This window comes from Martes martes (assembly GCF_963455335.1).
Source record: "Martes martes genome assembly, chromosome: 16".
Lineage (NCBI taxonomy): Eukaryota > Metazoa > Chordata > Mammalia > Carnivora > Mustelidae > Martes > Martes martes.
The window spans coordinates 25,118,505-25,138,214 of record NC_137904.1 but is presented as its reverse complement, the minus strand read 5'-3'; the positions used below and the strand labels follow the sequence as shown (position 1 = coordinate 25,138,214).

The following is a 19,710-nucleotide window of genomic DNA, read 5'->3' as shown; positions in this document are numbered from 1 at the left end:
TCTGGAAATAGCTTTAAGTGAAAATGTGTTCACTGTAGACATTTATAGGATAAGTACTGAAAAAGCCATCAGAATTTGCTTGCTTTATCTTAAAAGTGAATCTGAATCTTACAGGAATTTATCACCTTTAAGAATTCATAATTTTCAGGGCGTCAGGGTGGCACAGTTCGTTAAGCATCTGACTTGGTTTTAGCTCATGATCTCAGGGTCGTGAGATTGAGCCCCACTTTGGGCTCTGCGCTCAGGGTAGAGTCTGCTTGAGATTCTCTCTCCCTCTCCCTACCCTTCCGCTTGCGCACACGTGCGCTCTCTCTCTCTCTAAAATAAACCTTTGGGACACCTGGGTGGCTCAGTTGGTTAAACATCTGCCTTTGGCTCAGGTCATGATCCTGGGATTGAGCCCCAGGTCTCCCTCTCCTGATGCCCCTGCTCATGTTCTCTTTCTCTGTCAAATAAATTAAAAAAAAAAAAAAAATTTCCCCCCCAAATTATGCTAAACCTACAAGAAAATCTTAAATGTGTCCCTATTAGGGAAGAAAATATCCCCATTGTTTCTTGATTTTTGATCTTAAATAAAATTCTGAAGTTAGTTTATTTTACTCTATTACCAGAATTTTCTAATGATAAGACCAAATTAACAGGTAAGTGCTCTGCAAATAGTGAATGCTAGTATGCAATAGAAGAAAATCCATATACTTAAAAAAAAAAACACCCACAGAACTTCAGATCTCTTCTTTTGTACGAGGACAAAACCTGTAAGATACAGCCTATAATATCCAAACCTATAAAATACCCATATTTACCCAAATGACTACATCTGGACCACCTATTTAAACATTGCATTAAGTCTTTTAGCTTTTACCTTTAATTAAATCATATACTATCAACAAAAAAGTAGACTGAATAAGAGGTAAAAACATACCTTCATACACATTTGTAAATAGATATACATTAATATTTTCCATCTGTACAAAATTAGGATCCTTACCTTTGAGATAAATATGTAACTCACCAGATAAAGTAACTGAATTCAAGGCTAATACATATATAAACACTTGAAATAGGAAACTATTTTCAGATACACCTGATTATATGATTACAAAAGTGATTTTAAGTGAAATGTGGGATTTTAAAATCGTAATTAAAAAATACATACTTTTGCCAAAAAACAACCTTAAGTGGAAATGACTATGATGTAGAAAGTCCATCGAAGAATCCTCCTTTGTTACAATTTTAATGAATAGCAGTTTGTCCAAAATAGATATATTAACATCATTAATATCTTTATGAAATAAAACATCACTGATATAAAAATATAAGAAAAATGTACAAGGCAAATGATGTGAGTTGGCAAAATATACAAAATATCACATATGTATGGTTGCTAAAAATATCTATGAAAACGACAATTCATAATCTTGTTTTCACTTTGTAAACATTCAATGATTCAATGGCAAAATACACTGGAGGAATACACTAAAAATAAACTTATCCAGAAGATGGTACTTTTTTTGAAAAATGAGGCATAATTTCTTACCTAGGAAGTTTTTATGTATTACATAATTTTGTACTGTAGGAACTTGATTACCACCTGGATGATTCATATATACAACTTGTCAGAGTACTGATGGTTGGGTGGCAGGGAGGTGGATTAAAGGTAACGGGAAAAAGAAAAATTATGGATTAATTTAATAATGAAACATGTTTAGAAATATAGTGAATTCTACCTTCTAGAAACAACTCACATGCAAAATACAACAAAGCTAACTCAAATAATACAAAAAATTTCAGAAAAAAAATACCACCACAATCATAAATACAATTCGTAACTCAAATTTTTTCATTTTAAATATTTGAACACTAATAAAAAAATATACAAACAGCCCGTTTCAAATGTACATTGAGAAAAGAAATTCTTCCATGAAAATCAATATAAAATGTATCTTGAGGAACATAATAATCTGTACAAGGCATTGTTAATATGGAATATTAAGGGAAGCCAGCTGCCAAAGTGTTCACAGTCTCTTTCGAAATGTTAAGATGAATACCTTCAAGATAGTGTAGGAACCTGTCAAAATTACAAGGAGAAATTCAAATTTAACCATCAGATGAGAATATTTATTAATCTTGAAATAGCTGTCTACATTGTTATTTATATCGAGCTTTTTTACCTTCTTTTACTTTTTCCTTGTTCTTTTAGCTTCTCAGTCCTACAAATGTTCCGAAGAGTTGGCAGGTACTCAATTATACTAGCTTGTCTGTTACCCAGGTTCAGAAGGGATCGGCTAGAAAATACACTTTTAATGACTGCTATCCTCTTCCAGGCACTGCTGTAAATGAAAAGTAGTGCATTACTTTGGATTTTTACTGTCCAAGAGAAATGCAACAGTCCCGATCACAACCAGCTTCTGGTTTCTGCTTCTCTTTGCTTCTGGTCTAGATGAGATCAACCAGATTCCAGGTTAACGTCCTATATTACTTTCAACACATCACTCCCATACCGAAAAGAACCTTGAATGGCTCCCCGCTCTCTGCCCCAGCAAATCCAAACTCCATTCCCTGTCACTGAGGAGTCTTCTAATCTCTCTGATTTTTCTTCCCAGCAATCAGGCTGGTCTCCCTGTCTTATTAGAAGTCCACTATTAATATTAAGAGTTTACCATGATCGATAAAGCCCAGCATTTCAAAATTAGTAAAAAGAAACTAATAGTTTCCTCTTTATCATTTATTATTTTTTATCATTTATTATTGAAAAATCAAAAGTAAAAGGAAGACTTACTCTACGTTAGCTGCCGACTGACTGAAATATACATTGCTGCGCTTCTGTGGAACATGAAGAGTAAGCTCCTTTGTTGGATCTCTTCCTGATTTCTTGCAAGAATTCAAGGTTTCCAGTGCTTTTGAAATAGTAGACGAACACTTGGTAAAGCTGAGAGCTTCTACAGCTGCCTTTAATTCTCCAGAGCTCCGAGAAGTCCATCCATCACTGGTCTCCAGACTAAACTCATCACAGAGTCCGCTTTTCACATTTGTCCAACTGAAGTCATTTTGACCAAATTCCTTTTGATCTCCTACATCAGTTAAAAGGGCATCTAAGTAGGACATGTTATCCAGGAACTCAGTGAGGGAATTTAAACACTGAGAAATAAGGGCAGAATGTTTCTTTTCTGCCGGTGTTTTAGGTGGACAAGGAACAGATTTCATGTTAGACTCTACGCATTGGTTCAGTTTCTTTGTCTCTGGATTGCTTGCTTTATCTCTGGCTTTGCTTTCTTCTGAATTTGAGGAGAAAGATGCAGGGGAAAGGCTAAGAAATTCATTAGAGAAGGTCAGTTCAGTGTCAAATAAGTCACTATCATCTAGAATTACTATCTTTTTCTTTTTCTTCTTTTTTTGTGTCTTTTTCAATGGTTTCTCTTCTTCAGAATGTTTCCGAGCAAGACATTTCATATTTTTTGTTGCTGCACTGGTGTCCACACTAATTGATGAACCATAATAGTCTTCTGTTTCTGGAATGATATTAACAGGCAGTGGTAGAATGAACTCAAGATTACTATATAAGAAATCAACATTCTGCATTCGGAATTCTGTAAGAAGCTGGATGAACTGATGCCATTCTTCCTTTGTTCTGATTTTGTGCTGAAAAACAATTTTGAACGAAGAAGTGTTAGAACACAGTCTGAACATTTTTCTACCTATATGAATACAGTGGCATCCTTATTCTATCTGAAAAGTAATGAGTTGCTACCCTCTCATAATTTTATTAATCTGTACTCCTTAAATTCATCAGAATAGTTGAGTCTATAAAATAGATTTAGACTATTAATATTTGAAGAATTAAATTTTTTTAAAAGATTTTACTTATTTATTTGACAGACAGAGATCACAAGTAGGCAGAGAGGCAGGCAGAGAGAGGAAGGGAAGCAGGCTCCCTGCTGAGCAGAGAGCCCGATGCGAGGCTCGTCCCAGGACCCTGGGATCATGGCCTAAGCCGAAGGCAGAGGCTTTAACCCACTGAGCCACCCAGGCGCCCCAAGAATTAAATTTTCTAATTCTTTAGAAATTTTCTAATTCTTTATACCCCAATTCAATAGTGAGAACCTCATTTATTTAAAAACTACTTTTCTGAAAATTGTCTTTTTAATCTGAAGTCTTTCTAAATTCTAGTCAAAATCCTGTAAAATGCATTTAGAGCACTGTGTATGTACCATTTGTCAAAGTAGTACAGTATGTTAAAATCAGAAATCTAAAGCCTATAAAAATTATAGGCAAATTTAAGTTAACCTTAAGATTCAAAAGATAGGGGACGCCTGGGTGGCTCAGTTAGTTGGGCGGCTGCCTTCGGCTCAGGTCATGATCCCAGGGTCCTGGGATCGAGTCCCACATCGGGCTCCTTGCTCAGCAGGGAGCCTGCTTCTCCCTCTGCTTCTGCCTGCCTCTCTGTCTGCCTGTGCTCACTCTCTCTGACAAATAAATAAATAAAATCTTAAAAAAAAAAAAAAAAAGATTCAAAAGATAGGAATGAGTGTTAGGAAGATGAAAAGGAGTAAATATTTAATATCCCACATTAGATACTGAAAATACCTTTAGAAATGAAAATAAATCTTCAGATGGGGAAAAAATGTTCTTAAGGCCAAACAAGGTCTCAACACAGCCAGTATCACATTTGGGAAGGTCTGTAGGACTCCTTTTAGTATTTTTAGCTTTATTTTTGGAATCAGGGCCATCTTCAGAGCAAACAAGTTGAATGTTTCTGCTATTTCCTCCTACAAAATTAATTAAAAAAAAAAACACCCTTAGCCATCTATATTTTTAATAAATTGTAGCAAACAATTATTTAAGATCTAAGATCCTTTGGCATCTTTGAGACCTATACTCCCATTTTGTTCTTCTCCACCTATGTATTTAATTCATAAAAAGTACAATAAAACACTATTTTTAGCATACAGGGGATAAGAGGGGTGGTGGTAGGCTTACAAAACAATCCAAAAGAAAAAAGTGCAAAGGACTATGAACAGACAAGTTACAGAAGAAATACAAATATCTAATAAACTCATAAAAAGATGGACAATTTCACTAGTGATCATGGAAATGCAGAAAAAAATAAGATACCATTCATGTTTCACCTTTTAAATTGGCAAAAGTAAAACAACTTGGTAACCTAGTTTTCTCAGAGGTATATATTAAAAAGCCACCATAAACTATTCATGGGAACATATATCAGGACAATCATCTTTGGGAGGGCAACCTGACAATACCTGTTGGAACGTAAAAATGTATTCCAGCCTTTGGCCCAGCAACAATACTTCTAGAATTCTCTCCAACCGCAGTACTCACAGATATGCTCAAGGATATGTGTCTAGACATTCACTGCATATTTTAATGACAAACTGACGATAACTTCAATTTCCTCTAATAAGTAATGGTTAATAAATTATGTCACATCCATTCCCTATTACAGAATAGCACACAGCTGTGAAAAATTGTACCCCTCTGTACATACCAACAAAAAATTCTCAAGTAAAAAACAGCAAACTGAGGGGCGCCTGGGTGGCTTAGTGGGTTAAAGCCTCTGCCTTCAGCTCAGGTCATGATCCCAGGGTCCTGGGATAGAGCCCCGCATCGGGCTCTCTGCTCAGCAGGGAGCCTGCTTCCTCCTCTCTCTCTGCCTGCTGCTCTGCCTACTTGTGATCTCTGTCTGATAAATAAATAAAATCTTAAAAAAACAAACAAACAAAAAACAGCAAACTGATTAACAGTATATATAGTATTGGTTAATTCTGCTAAATAAGTAGGTAGCGATATTTGTACATGTATAAAGTTCTCACAGTGGCTAACTTTAAGAAGTGCAGAAGATCTTTTACTTTCTATTTTATATACTTCTGCACTATTTCAATTTCCAATGAGTACCTACCTGTGTTTTTTAGGAAAGACAGAAATAAAATGCATATAAAATCTTTAAGAAAAGAAAGAATGCTATATCTAATTATTATCTTTTAAAGTTTCTGGTATAGCATTTTATATCCAATAGTATGGCAACAGTTACTAATTTGTTTGCTTTTTTTTTTTTTTAGATTTTATTTATTTATTTGACATACAGAGATCACAAGTAGGTGGAGAGAGAGAGAGGGGGAAGCAGGCTCCCACTGAGCAGAGAGCCTGATGTGGGGCTCGATCCCAGGACCCTGGAATCATGACCTGAGTTGAAGGCAAAAGCTTTAACCCACCAAGCCACCCAGGCGCCCCTAATTTGTTTTTTCTTTTTTTTTTAATTTGTTCTAAAAGGATATTTACCATGTCTTATTTATCATATTTACTTCTAAGAAAAAGTTAAAGGCACAAGCTCACACGGAATTAAATATATACATTTGGACTTTGAAAAAGAAAAATATATTAAAATTCTGAAATGATCAAAGAGAAAAAAAAATTGACAGGGGATTAATATTACAGAACTTCACCTTTGTTTTATTTAAATATTTGTGTATTTCCCAGAGCAGAATCTGTAACTACAAAACTGTGACTATGGAGCATGAAAACCACAAACTCAACTTCTCCAGGGAAGGAACCATGTCTTATTCATGTAAACACAGGACCTGGCATGGAGAAAGCCCTCAATAAATGTTTGTGACTTCAATTAGGTAACAATGACTAAAGATCGATAAGAAATAAAACATTTCTGGAATGATAAATTCTTTTTTTTTTTAACGGTTTTATTTATTTATTTGACAGACAGAGATCACAAGTAGGCAGAGAGGCAGGCAGAGAGAGAGGAGGAAGCAGGCTCCCCGCTGAGCAGAGAGCCCGACTCGGGGCTTGATCCCAGGACCCTGGGATCATGAGCTGAGCAGAAGCTCAGAGCCTTTAACCCACTGAGACACACAGGTGCCCTGGAATGATAAATTCTTAAGAAAAATAGAATTATAGATCACTGAAGAAGCTAAAAGAGAACTTACAGTCATATAAAAATAATTTACCTATATGGAAAAGTCACCAATTTTTTTTAATAAGTAAGAAAAAGCTAGTTGCTAAATAACAGTATTCTAATTGTTTGCAAGAAACTGTGATTATAAGGCGACTGAGTGGCTCAGTCAGTTAAGCGTCTGATCCTTGATTTTGGCTCAGGTCATGATCTCAGGGTAGTAAGATAGAGCCCTAAGTGGGGCTCCACGCTAAGGACACAGTCTGCTTGAGATTCTCTCTCCCTTTCCCTCTGCCCCTCCTGCTTCTGCACACATGCTCACTCTCTAAAATAAATAAAATCTTAAAAAATAAAAAAAAGAGGAGCGCCTGGGTGGCTCAGTGTGTTAAAGGCTCTGCCTTCTACTCAGGTCATGATCCCAGAGTCCTGGGATCAAGCTCTGCATTGGGTTCTCTGCTTGACAGGGAGCCTGCTTCCTCCTCTCTCTCTGCCTGCCTCTCTGCCTACTTGTGATCTCTGTCTGTCAAATAAATAAATAAAATCTTTAAAAGAAAAAAATTTTTAAATAAAAATAAACTATGCTAATAAATTTATAAGTAACAATTTGTTCCATGTGCAGTTTAACTTTACCCACACTTAATGTTTGTAAAATTTTCACCAACAAAGTTGACATACATATATTTTCAAGATTAACACGATATCTGGATGCTCAAAATTTTGGAAATCTTTCAGATATTTTAGTACAGCACGTACTTTAATGTAGGGTCCTACTGTCGAAATTTCTTTTATAACAGATCAACTTACGACAAAGGGATAATGGCCTTTCTTCTAAAAATCCACCTCCACTTCTAATCCAGAATTGTAAGTAAAGGATACTTTTTCTGATATCACAAGCATTTGTAGTTAACAATGTTATAAAGTCTTTCACATCAGTTCTAAAGTTCTCAGCCAAGCAGATCATCTGTAGGTAGCTGGCAACATTTAGCTGAGAAGAAGAGAAACAGAGAGAAAGAAAAAAGAAACACGGTGAATGGCAGAGTTAACAGAAATACATCAGTAATACACATTTAAAAGTAGGACAAATTTCACTAAAATTCACGCTATCTTAGCTCTTGAGAATGAAACTGATCTGGAAAAATAAAATAAAGGAATATACTTCCCAAATTAAAAATATTTTATATAACCTTATTTCAGTAACTGTATACAGTCTAAAACATCAAGGAATCTTTTATGGGAGATTTTCTATAAACCCTGAAGGCAATTTTATTAAACCTTGAGAAATTCCCTTAGTATTAAATAATGGTACAACTTGATGGAATATTTTACAGCCATTAAAACTATAAATATGAATACTATAATAATACTGATAGTTTTTAAATATCAGAGTTAGAAAATTCTATCAATGCATGTACAAATGCATAAATTTAAATAAACAAGAAACATTAGGGGAAAAAACCAAAAAGCAAAACCCATGTGATTTCTTTTTATTTATTTTTTAAAAGATTTTATTTATTTATTTGAAAGAGAGAGAGAAAAGCTAGAGAGAGAGAAAAAGCATAAGCAGGGGGAGAGGTAGAGGGAGAGAGGGAGAATCAGGCTCCCCATGAACAGGGAGCCCGATGCAGGACTCTGTCCCAGGACTCTGGGATCATGACCTGAGCCGAAGGCAGAGGCTTAACCAACTGAGCCACCCAGGTGCCCCCAGATTTTCGTTTTATTTAATGTTCCATCAATATTGCTATGATATTTTTTTACAAAACAACAAAACATATACTATTCTCTTCCCACTGTTTATGGAAAGCTTCTTACCTGGAAAAGCTAAAACAAATAAAATTACATTTACATATTGCAGATTTTACAAGACCACTAGCATTTTTACCTTAAACAAGACAATTTAAAAAATGATTTCTCCTATTAAATCTCTGACCTCATTCTATGTACATACATTACTCCTGCATACTTCTGGGACTTCTGCTTCACAAACTAGGAATTCTGCTTTCAATAATGACATCTTTAAAGTACTGACTCAGGGCACCTGGCTGGCTCGGTTGGTAGAGCATGTGATTCTTGATCTCTGGGTGATGAGTTCAAGCCCCATGCAGGGTGTGCAGCCTACTTAAAAAAAAAAGTACTGATGGAAAAACTCAGAACCCAGATTTCTTTTTTTTTTTAAAGACTTTATTTATTTATCTGACAGAGAAAGATCACAAGTAGGCACAGAGGCAGGCAGAGAGAGAGAGAGAAGCAGGCTTCCCGCTGACCAAAGAGCCCAACAAGGGGCTCAATCCCGGGACCCTGAGATCATGACCCGGGCCGAAGGCAGTGGCTTAACCCACTGAGCCACCCAGGCACCCCGAGAACTCAGATTTCTATACCAAGGGAAAATACTCTTTGGAAATGAATAAAAATAAAGACATTTTCAAGTAAATGAAGCCTAATATAATCTACTGCCAGCAGACTAGCTCTATAAAAATTGTTAATGAAATTCTTCAGGCTGAAGAGAAACAAAATCTAAGAAAAAGTCAGATCTTTAGGAAGGAATGAAGTCTATTAGAAATTATAAGTATATAGGTAAACATACAAGTCAACTTTTTATTCTCCTAATTACCTTCAAACATACACAGCTGGCTAAAGCAAAAAAGCAGAGCATTATATTGGGGAGTTTGTAATGTGTAAATGTAAAACATTTGAAAACTAAAGCATACAAGATAGAGGGATGGCAAACAGACTGATATCTTTGCAAGGTTCTTAGCTTCTCTATAAATTAGTGTAATACTAACACTACACTATGAAAAACTGAGGCACGTTGGTGGCTCTCAATCAGCTGGGCGTCTACCTTCGGCTCAGGTCATGAACTTGGGGTCCTGGGATCGAGTCTTGTGTCGGGCTCACTGTTCCGCAGGAAGTCTGCTTCTCCCTCTGCCTCCCACCCCTCAGCTCGTGCTCTTTTTTCTCTCAAATAAAGAAAATCTTTAGGGGCGCCTGGCTGGTTCAGTGGGTTAAAGCCTCTGCCTTCAGCTTGGGTCGTGATTCCCAGGGTCCTGGGATCGAGGCCCGCATCGGGCTCTCTGCTCAGCAGGAAGCCTGCTTCCTCCTCTCTCTCTGCCTGCCTCTCTGCCTACTTGTGATCTCTGTCTGTCAAATAAATAAAAAAAAGAAAAAATAAAAATTAAAAAAAATACACTATGAAAAACTAAGAATGCATATTATTTCTGAAGAAACTACTAAAATCTATGTCCTAATCCATTTCAAATGGCCTAGAAACCACCCACCAACATCCTTCATAAATGTAGACATGAAAGTCCCCAACAATATATGAGCAAATCAAATCCAGAACTACAAAAAGACATAACACATCATGACCATATTATCCTAAGAATGCAGGACTGCTCTGACATTCAAAAATCAACTAACATCATTTGCCATATTAATAGAATTAAAAAGATGAACTATATGATTGCTTCAAAGGTAGAAAGTATCTGACAAAATTCAACACCATTGACAATAAAAACACAGCTAACTGATGAAAATCTATGAAAATCAGCTAATACCACACTTGCTGATAAGAGTGCCTACTTTAGCCCCAAATTCAGATACAAGGCAGAGATGTTCATGTTTAACTCCTATTCAACAGTGTACTGAAGGTTTGCTGGCACTATCACGTTAAACCACCTTTTATAGAGTTGTGACGTGATTTATGATCAGAATGAAACTTACAAGCGAAGGAGTAGTGAAATTAATTTCTTCAAAACAGCCATCAAACATTAAACTAAATGTTGGATCTAGAGGAAAAAGAATTTTTAAAAAACCATTAAGACTACTCAATTCATTTTTCCAGTTACTTTTTCTATGAAAATATTCTATATTTCATGGGTAACGAAAATATCATGTAAATTATAAATCAATAAAGGAACTGAATTTCTTTCTTGACCTAAAGTAACTTGTGATCTTTAATTAAAATATCATGTACCCTTTGAGTAACATGATTTATATCAGTATTTTTAGAGTACAATCACTAACAGTCAAATGAGCCATTAATTTGTAAGTGGAGTCTAACATAAACACATTTCCTATAGAAATCCACAGTGGAGATACACTACTGAATACGTGCAATGAAAAAATATTAGAAAACAGTGTTATAATTCAGTATTTATAATGAAACAAACAAACAAACAAACCTGTATGAGTCTTAAAATTGAACACTGAATGTGAATTATTAGGAAGGTGGACCAACTCCAGGTGCACCTGGCTGGCTCAATTGGTGAAGTGTGTGACTTTTGATCTTGGGGTCATGGGTTCAAGCCCCATATTGGGTGTAGAGATTACTTAAAAATAAAATCTTAGGAAAAAAAAAAAGGAAGTGGACCAATTCCATTAGGCTGGCTATGGGTTACTTTGACAAAATATGCAATAATTCATATGGAAGTGTTCTCAGGAAATAAGGAATGGCTAAGTTCAATGTTAAGGCACTGCAAAAAAAACTTTTTATGCGCTCCATAAAAAGTTCTGACCAGCGAGTAACATTTGGTGATCTAATTGTAAGTACGAAGAAGAGGCATAGAGAAGGATCTGTTATCGCCCCTACCAAAACCCCTTTCCTGGATAAAATTTCTTTACCTGCATTCTACGCTGTTGCAGGCATCCTAAATATCTAATACTCTACACAGTGATTCAAAGTAGTATCCAGTTCCACACCACTGCTATTCGCAGGGTAATACAGTAATTTTGTAATTACTCAAGGTTGTGGATCGATAGCAAATTTAAATAATTCTTCACTTAAAAAATGATCTAGGAGCCTCCAAATTTTAGGAAAAAAAGACTTAATTTACTACCAGACTTTTAAAGGAACATTTTTAACTAAAATGAGCAGCTTTCTCAAAATATTTAAACCAAAAGTAATTAGTTGCAAAATCACTGTTACTTACCACTAGTAGTAAGAATCACAGGTCTCTTAGTTGTTGCCATGAATGTTTTGATTGCATTCAAAAACCCAGCATCTTCTTCAAAAATGACATCAACCTAAGAGCCATTTATGACAATAATACTGTATTGAGTAACAAAACATTTACTGGATATGTTACATATACATAATAGATATAGTATATGTCTGTTAGAGACAAAATTTATGAATTTATGAAATTTTTTTTTAAAGATTTTATTTATTTATTTGACAGAGAGAGATCACAAGTAGGCAGAGAGGCAGGCAGAGAGAGAGAGGGAAGCAAGCTCCCCGCCGAGCAGAGAGCCCGATGCGGGACTCGATCCCAGGACCCCGAGATCATGACCCGAGCCGAAGGCAGCGGCTCAACCCACTGAGCCACCCAGGCGCCCCGAATTTATGAAATTTATGAACAGTATGTTTCAGCCCATATTGAAAGCTTAAAATATTTTGAACTATTAAAAGTTAAAAAAAAATTACCAAATATTAAGCCAAAAAAATGGAGTCACCTATAATTGGACAAGTATGAGTCAGAATAATTTCTACAATCACTGAACAATAATTAATAATCCTGAATTGCATTAATCATCTTTCTGAAAAATTCTTCTATGGTTGACAGTTTCACTCACTTTAAATTCAAACTGATTACATTGGGGTACTTGGGTGGCTCAGTTAAACACCAGACTCTTAATTTGCACTCAGGTCATGAACTTAGGGTCCTGAGATCAAGCCTCACATGTAACTCCACACTCAGGATGAAGTCTGCTTGAGATTCTCTCCCTCCGCCCCTCCCCTCACTCGTGCACACACAAGCATGCTCTCTAAATAAATAAAATCTTTAAAAAATTTTTTAAACATTTAAACAGATACAAGTATTCCCAACTTTCTCGGCTATTTTACAATACTTTATAGTAACACATATAGTAACCCTTTGGGTAAATTCTTATTATGAGATAACATAAATATATGCCCATGAGCCTACCTCCTCAAAAAGAATGAGAGATGTTGCATTTTTCCTGTTGGGTTCCTCAGCTCCAAATTCTTTGACATTTGACTTAGTTGTGTTTGCAGATTTAGTCTGAGTAATTGGTTTTTGTTCACAAGAATTTTTTATTCCTGTATAAATAAAATACTGGTATTTTAGATAAAATCAACTTTTAATAGAACACTGGATGCTTCTGCAGAATAAACTCAAACTGAAACCCCCTATCAAAAATTAAACAAGGGGGAAAAAACTGAAACAAAATATCAAAACTCTTATATGTAGGACCTTCAGTATAGCTGAGGTTTAACAAATAGCAACAGAAACTCAGGAAATATGATAAAATTTTTATGTATCAGGGTCATTAGTATTAAAAACTGTCATATACATATTGTACATTTAATGCCTTACCTTTATTATTTTCCAGAAGTACTACTTCTTCATTATTTTTTGGCTTGGAAGACACTTTAAAATAATTTGCCAAAGTTTTAGGTGGAAGTGTTCGCTTCGGTACGTTAGTTTGTGGTGACGGTGGAGGAAGTTTCCTTGGCGATGTAAGAACTTTCTTAGGGGAACTTAATTTTTCTGCCAAAAACAAATTTACTGAAGGATGAGTATTCTAGAAGTTAAACGGATGGTGAGATCGAGTTATTCAGTCTATACTTCTACTCTTACCAGCTAAAAATTAATATAGACATTTCCTTTCATTCTCATATTCAAATACTGTATACAAATAGTACTGTACTGTTACAGTTATTCTATTATCAGAGAAGGTAAAGCCAGTCATCTGGAAAAGACATTCTTTTCCAAAGAAACATACATCCTTGAAGCAAAGAATGTTCAGAATCCCTCCATTCACTTTCTCTCCATCGGCTGGAGTTCAGAAGAGGCTGGAGGAAACGTGATAATGGTACATATGGAGAGCATTACAGAACAGTTATCCAACTTCAGGTTAGCCCTATAGTAAATGCATACTGCAAGCAGAGAATACGTTTTTCTAGAGATGTAGTGAAGGACAGATAGAAGAAGTTCTACAGTCCCAAGCATTTATTCCAGAGCATGTCCTTTACTCCCCTCTAAGTGCTCTGATTCAGTCTTCATATGTTCAAATTCTGTTTATTTTTACACCCCATTTCCACAGATCTTATCATATCTTTGGATATTATAGGTGTTTGAAAACTGAGTTTGCCACTTGCAACGACATGGACAGGATAGATTACTCAGAAGGATTTTGCTAAGTAATGGGACAAAATTAGTCCTAAACCAAATGCTGCTATCGCCTCCCCTAATACAGCATAAAAGACCCAAAACAATCAAACTTAGAGAAAAAATTGGGCATGGTAACACAGAAGATATAAAAGGACCCAAGTCCAGCTTCTAGAAATAAAAACTACAATGTGTGAAATACAAAATACATTAGATGGCATGGACAGCATACCACATACTGCAGAAAATATTTGTGAACTTCAGTAGTTAGAAACTATCCAAGAGAGGAACAAGAAAACTGCAAACCTGAACAATCATCGAGCTGAGACAGCTTAGCGGCATTATTCAGAATAGAATGTGGTGGGCGCCTGGGTGGCTCAATGGGTTAAGCCTCTGCCTTTGGCTCAGGTCATGATCTCAGGGTCCTGGGATTGAGCCCCACATCGGGTTCTCGGCTCAGCGGGGAGCCTGCTTCCCCCCTCTCTCTCAGCCTGCCTCTCTGCCTACTTGTGCTGTCAAATAAATAAATAAAATCTTAAAAAAAAAAAAAAAAGAATAGAATGTGGTATGGAAACAACCTGAGTGCCCACCCATGAATGGATCCAGATGTGGTTTCTATACACAATGGAAGATTACTCAGTCTGAAGAAAGGACATTCTGCTGTTTGGAACAGCACAGATGGACCGGGAGCACATCAGACTAAGTGAAGTTAAGTCAGACAGAGAAAAGCAAGTACTATATGACATTCCTTATAGGTGGATTCTAAAAAAGCCAAACTCATAAAAACAGAGAGTAAAATGGTGGTTACCAGAAGATGGGGTAGGGGGATAGGACAAATGTTTAAGAGTACAAACTTGCAATGAGTAATAAATAAATCCTAGAGACCTAATGCACAGTATAGTAAATATAGACAATATATTATAATCACCAAACTTCCCGAGGCTGTAACTTAATTATTCCAACCACTAAAAAGAAATAATTATGTAATGTGATAGAGGTACTAATTACTAATTATCAATACAATGGCAAACATACTGCTATATAAATGTATAAAATTAACATGTTGTATGCCTTAAATATATACAATGTTTTATGTTAGATATATTTTAATTAAAAGAAAAAAAATAATGCTTGGAATTTTCCAAATTTGATAAACTATAAACCCATTCATACAAGAAGCTCAACAAACCCCAACCACATGAAACATGAAGAAAACCACATGAACGCACATCAAAGTCAGAGTTGCTAACAATGAGTGACAAAGAGAAAAATCTTAAAAGAAGCAAAGAAGCAGATGACTGAAACACACAAATCTATGAGTTCATCATAATACTGAAAAAAAGTAAACTACCCCAAAACTCACTGGACAACCTCAGAGATTACTAGGGCATCATTACTCTGTGAACTGATAAATAAAAGGAAAGAATGAAGCATTTCTCGTGCCTTTCCTGTACAAACTCTATGTCAAAGTGTCCAGACAGTTGATAAGTGCTTCTCAGAATTTTAACTAATAAATTCAGAAAGGCTAAGTGAATTACAAAATCAATTGATTAATGAAATAATCTACTCGATAAAGATCGTTCATGGCTACAAAATACTATTAGTTCAAAGAGTGATGGGGGAACTCTTTAATGGACAGATCAGCCTGGGAACAAGTGAACTCATCAGTCCATGTTAATATCACAAAGCACACAGCCTTGCCTATGTGTGTACATAGCCCTGAAACAGAAACTGAATCTAATCAAGCCCACAGATCTAACTGCCAGTTTACAAGTAAATAGGGAAGAGGAATATATTAACTGATAACATAAAGATACAACCAGCCATATCTAAAAATGTGAAAAATTTTATGAAAAATGACCCATGTTCTTCAACAAATAAATGGTATGAAAAAGATGAGGGAATTAGTAGGGAGACTGAAAGAAATTTTAAAAAACATTAATCAAATGTAGATGTAAACCTTGTTTGGATCCAAATTTGCACAAAATATTTAAACAACAGAAAGCCAAAACAAGAGTATATATTAAACCAAATTAAGGTATAAAGTTAATTTCATTAGGTTTAATTATAATACTGTGGTTATGCTTTTTTAAAAGTCCTTATCCAGGGATGCCTGGGTGGCTCAGTCAGTTAAGTGTCTGCCTTTGGCTCAGGTCATGATCCCAGGGTCCTGGGATCAGGTCCTGCACTGGGCTCCTCACTGGGGAGTTTGCTTCTCCCTCTCCCTCTGTCCCTGCTGGTGTGCTCGCACGCTCTCTCTCACTCACCCTCTCAAATAAATAAAATCTTAAAAAAAAAAAGTCCTTATCAAGGGTGCCTGACTGGTTCAGTCAGAGGAGCATGTGACTCTTGGTCATGGGGCTGTACACGTTCCATGTAGAGATTACTTAAAAATAAAATCTTAATAAATACATGAATAAATGAATAAGTAAAGTCCTTATCAGAGAGACCTGTGAAGGATATATGGGTAAAATTATATGATGGTCTTAAGATTTGTTTTAAAACTGTACAGGCAAAAATTAAAACAGCATGTGTGTGTGTGTAGGAAAAGATAAAAAAATGAATGACAAAAAGCTAATTACTAAAATTCTTTTTTGTATATTTTCTTTCTTTATTTAAGATTTTATTTATTTATTTGACAGAGAGAGAGATCACAAGTAGGCAGAGAGGCAGGCAGATAGAGGGGGAAGTACGCTCCCCACTGAGCAGAGAGCCCAATGCGGGGCTTGATTCCAGGACCCTGAGATCATGACCTGAGCTGAAGGCAGAGGCTTAACCCACTGAGCCACCCAGATTTTGTTTTTCCAAAGATATTATGACCTAAGGACAACAGTTTACTTACTTGGTGACTTGCCTAGGTTGTAACTATTGAAAAAGCAAGGTTTATGAGAGTTCACACCTTGCTTGTCCACTTGATGGGACTGAGTGGCTTCCTTCAGTTGAGATAGAATTTGTCTACCACTGCGCTGAGAAGATGCATTGACTTCAAATATCTAAAAGAATATATGAAAGTAAGGCAGAATGGTTGGTTTTCCTTTAATTCAAGTGTAACTATGACATTAACATTCTCCCAGTGTATCTCCTACTAACCTTGAATCCAAGCTCCTGAGCACAAGCATACACCGCAGCAGTTTTTCCCACTCCTGTTGGTCCTGTTATAAGAACAGTATTGCAAAGGCGAGTCTCTTCTTCGTCATCTGAACTGCCTTTAAAATCTATGCTATCCGATGGATCTGAAAAATTATTCAAATGCAAATTATCATTTGATAATTGTTCAGGCAGCAACTCTATCTCATGAAACCCAATGATCAAACCTTACAAACTTCTTGCCAGTAAATGCTGGAAATTTAGTTTACAAAAGCTAGAAAATCAAATATAAAATACCAGTTAGGAAATTTTATATGAATATTTAGCTAATCTAACTCAACATGTCCAGTCAAACGGAGAAAATGACTCAAAATACCTTCCTGTTTCTCATCTTTTTTTCCCTTCAAATTTTGTCTTTCCTCCAATTCAGCTCTTCTCTTCCAGTCTTTCAACCAACTGCCATAAGAAAATGTATGTTAATAAAAATAATGCACAGAATAGAGCTGTATCTCTTTGAATCAACTAAATAGTGAAATATTTTTACATGGGCATGAATATTTTTAAATGAAGTAATTTTTTTACCAAAACACAAGACCGTATGAGCTAAGTTATTCACAGCAACATTGTTCCTATTAGCTTCCATAGGGAAAAACCCAGAAGTACCTCAGTAGAAGGAAAGATACACATAGTCCAGTTACCTAAAAAACCAGTATAGAGCAGCTATAAAGAACCGAGGTGGGGCGCCTGGGTGGCTCAGTGGGTTAATGCCTCTGCCTTTGGCTCAGGTCATGGTCCCAGGGTCCTGGGATCAAGCCCCACATCGGGCGCTCTGCTCAGCGGGGAGCCTACTTCCCCCTCTCTCTCTGCCTATCTGTGATCTCTCTGTCAAATAAATAAATAAAATCTTTAAAAAAATAAAAAAGAAACAAGGAGACGGGGTGATGACATGAAAGATGTCTAATACACGATCCTAAGGAAAAGTAGAAAGATGAAGTTCTAGTTTGGAGCTAGACTGCCCAAGTTTGAGTTCCAGCTCCACCACTTCCGAGCTGTGTGACTCTGGACAAATCATTCAACCTCTGTAGGCCCACTCCTCATCTGTAAGATAAGGACAACAGTATTTATCCTCATAGTTTTAAGGATTAAATGAGCTGAGAACAATGCAAGTACTTAGAATAATGCTAGGCTCAAAGTGTTAACTATTATTGTGGGTCCCTATTATATGAAGTCCTTTGGACCAGGTGAATTTTAGAATTCAAAAATTTTCAGATATTATAAAAGTAATTTGGTACGTATACCACATATAACACAATACCTCTAATGGGGTCTGTAACATTACATCCACAATCACTTAATATTTCTGTTTAAAAAAATGTATGAACTCCTACTAAGTGGGAATCCATAAAAAGCATAAAATATAATAAAGTTAGTAACTTTTGGTTTTCAAAACTTCTTGGATGTGGGAATCAGAGACAAAGGATTCTGGACCTGAATTAGTAATATGATCCTATCTGTTAGGAAGAAAGGAGCTAATATATGCATAATATATGTATAACCTTACATTTTTCTGTAAAGTCATACAAGAAACCTTTAATAGTTGTTACCTCTGGAAAGCAGAAGTGGGAGAAAAGAAGGATATTTATTTTTCACATTTTTCTTAAGATTTTCCATGTAATGTATTACTTTATAATTTCTAGATTTTAGTATAAAGAAAACAGACTAAGTTAAAACTAGATCCATAAACAATTTCTTAATTCTTTTATAAGTTTTACCAACCTATGTAACTTTTTTATAGCTAGCTCATTGCCTATGAGTTCACTGGAGTTCTGAGGTTGATACTTTTCTGTCCAAAGCATGTCTTCAGTTCCAAAATCTAAAGCAAAAAATACATATTAAACATTTTTCCTTGACATAAGTATATATTCTTGACATTTACGGTATTGTTTCATATAAACAATGAGTATTTATCTAGGTATTTATATCTATAAAATGCCAAAAGGGGCAATTTCAAAACTTAACATTACATTTTAAATTCTTTTTTTTTTAAAATTTTTGGTATTTTTACTTGAGGGAGAAGGGGAGAGAGCATGAATGGGGGGAGGGGCAGAGGGACAAGCAGACTCCCTGATGACCAGGGAGCCCAACCATGGGCTTGATCCCAGGACTGAGATCATGATCAGAGCTGAAGTCAGAGTCGTTAACTGCCTCAGCCATCCAGGTACCCCACATCTAAATTTTGCATATCAAAACCCTTTCTCCTTAAAAGCTAACCACCACTAGGATGCCTGGGTGACTTAGATAAGTGCCCAACTCTTGATCTCAGTTCAGGTCTTGATCTCAGGATTGTGAGTTCAAGCTGAGTTGGGCTCCATACTAGACATGGAACTTACTTAAAAAAAAAAAAAAAAAAAAAAGGACAGGGGCCTGGGTGCTTAGTCAGTTAAGTATCCAACTCTGATTTTGGCTCAGATCATCATCTCAGGGTCATGAACTCAGGTAGTGAGATCCAGCCCCATGTCCGGCTTGGCACATAGAGAAGTCCACTCCTCTCCCTCTTCCTCTGTCCGCCCCCTGACC

General features: G+C 36.0%; 1 protein-coding gene across 1 annotated transcript in view; it reads right to left on the bottom strand.

Annotated features, from left to right (window-relative positions):
- Window positions 1–832: 832 nt before the first annotated feature.
- ATAD5 (ATPase family AAA domain containing 5) overlaps window positions 833–19,710 on the bottom strand; it is a 44,434-nt gene continuing 25,556 nt past the window's right edge. The window contains exons 11-23 of the mRNA XM_080825311.1: window positions 18,910–19,006; window positions 17,510–17,589; window positions 17,137–17,279; window positions 16,889–17,039; window positions 13,252–13,425; window positions 12,841–12,974; window positions 11,845–11,938; window positions 10,637–10,701; window positions 7,724–7,904; window positions 4,585–4,766; window positions 2,780–3,639; window positions 2,172–2,330; window positions 833–2,068 (exon numbers count right to left, since the gene is read on the bottom strand). Coding sequence (XP_080681437.1) covers window positions 1,990–2,068; window positions 2,172–2,330; window positions 2,780–3,639; window positions 4,585–4,766; window positions 7,724–7,904; window positions 10,637–10,701; window positions 11,845–11,938; window positions 12,841–12,974; window positions 13,252–13,425; window positions 16,889–17,039; window positions 17,137–17,279; window positions 17,510–17,589; window positions 18,910–19,006 — 2,399 coding nt within the window. The 3' untranslated portion in view covers window positions 833–1,989. The remainder of the gene's footprint in view (window positions 2,069–2,171; window positions 2,331–2,779; window positions 3,640–4,584; window positions 4,767–7,723; window positions 7,905–10,636; window positions 10,702–11,844; window positions 11,939–12,840; window positions 12,975–13,251; window positions 13,426–16,888; window positions 17,040–17,136; window positions 17,280–17,509; window positions 17,590–18,909; window positions 19,007–19,710) is intronic.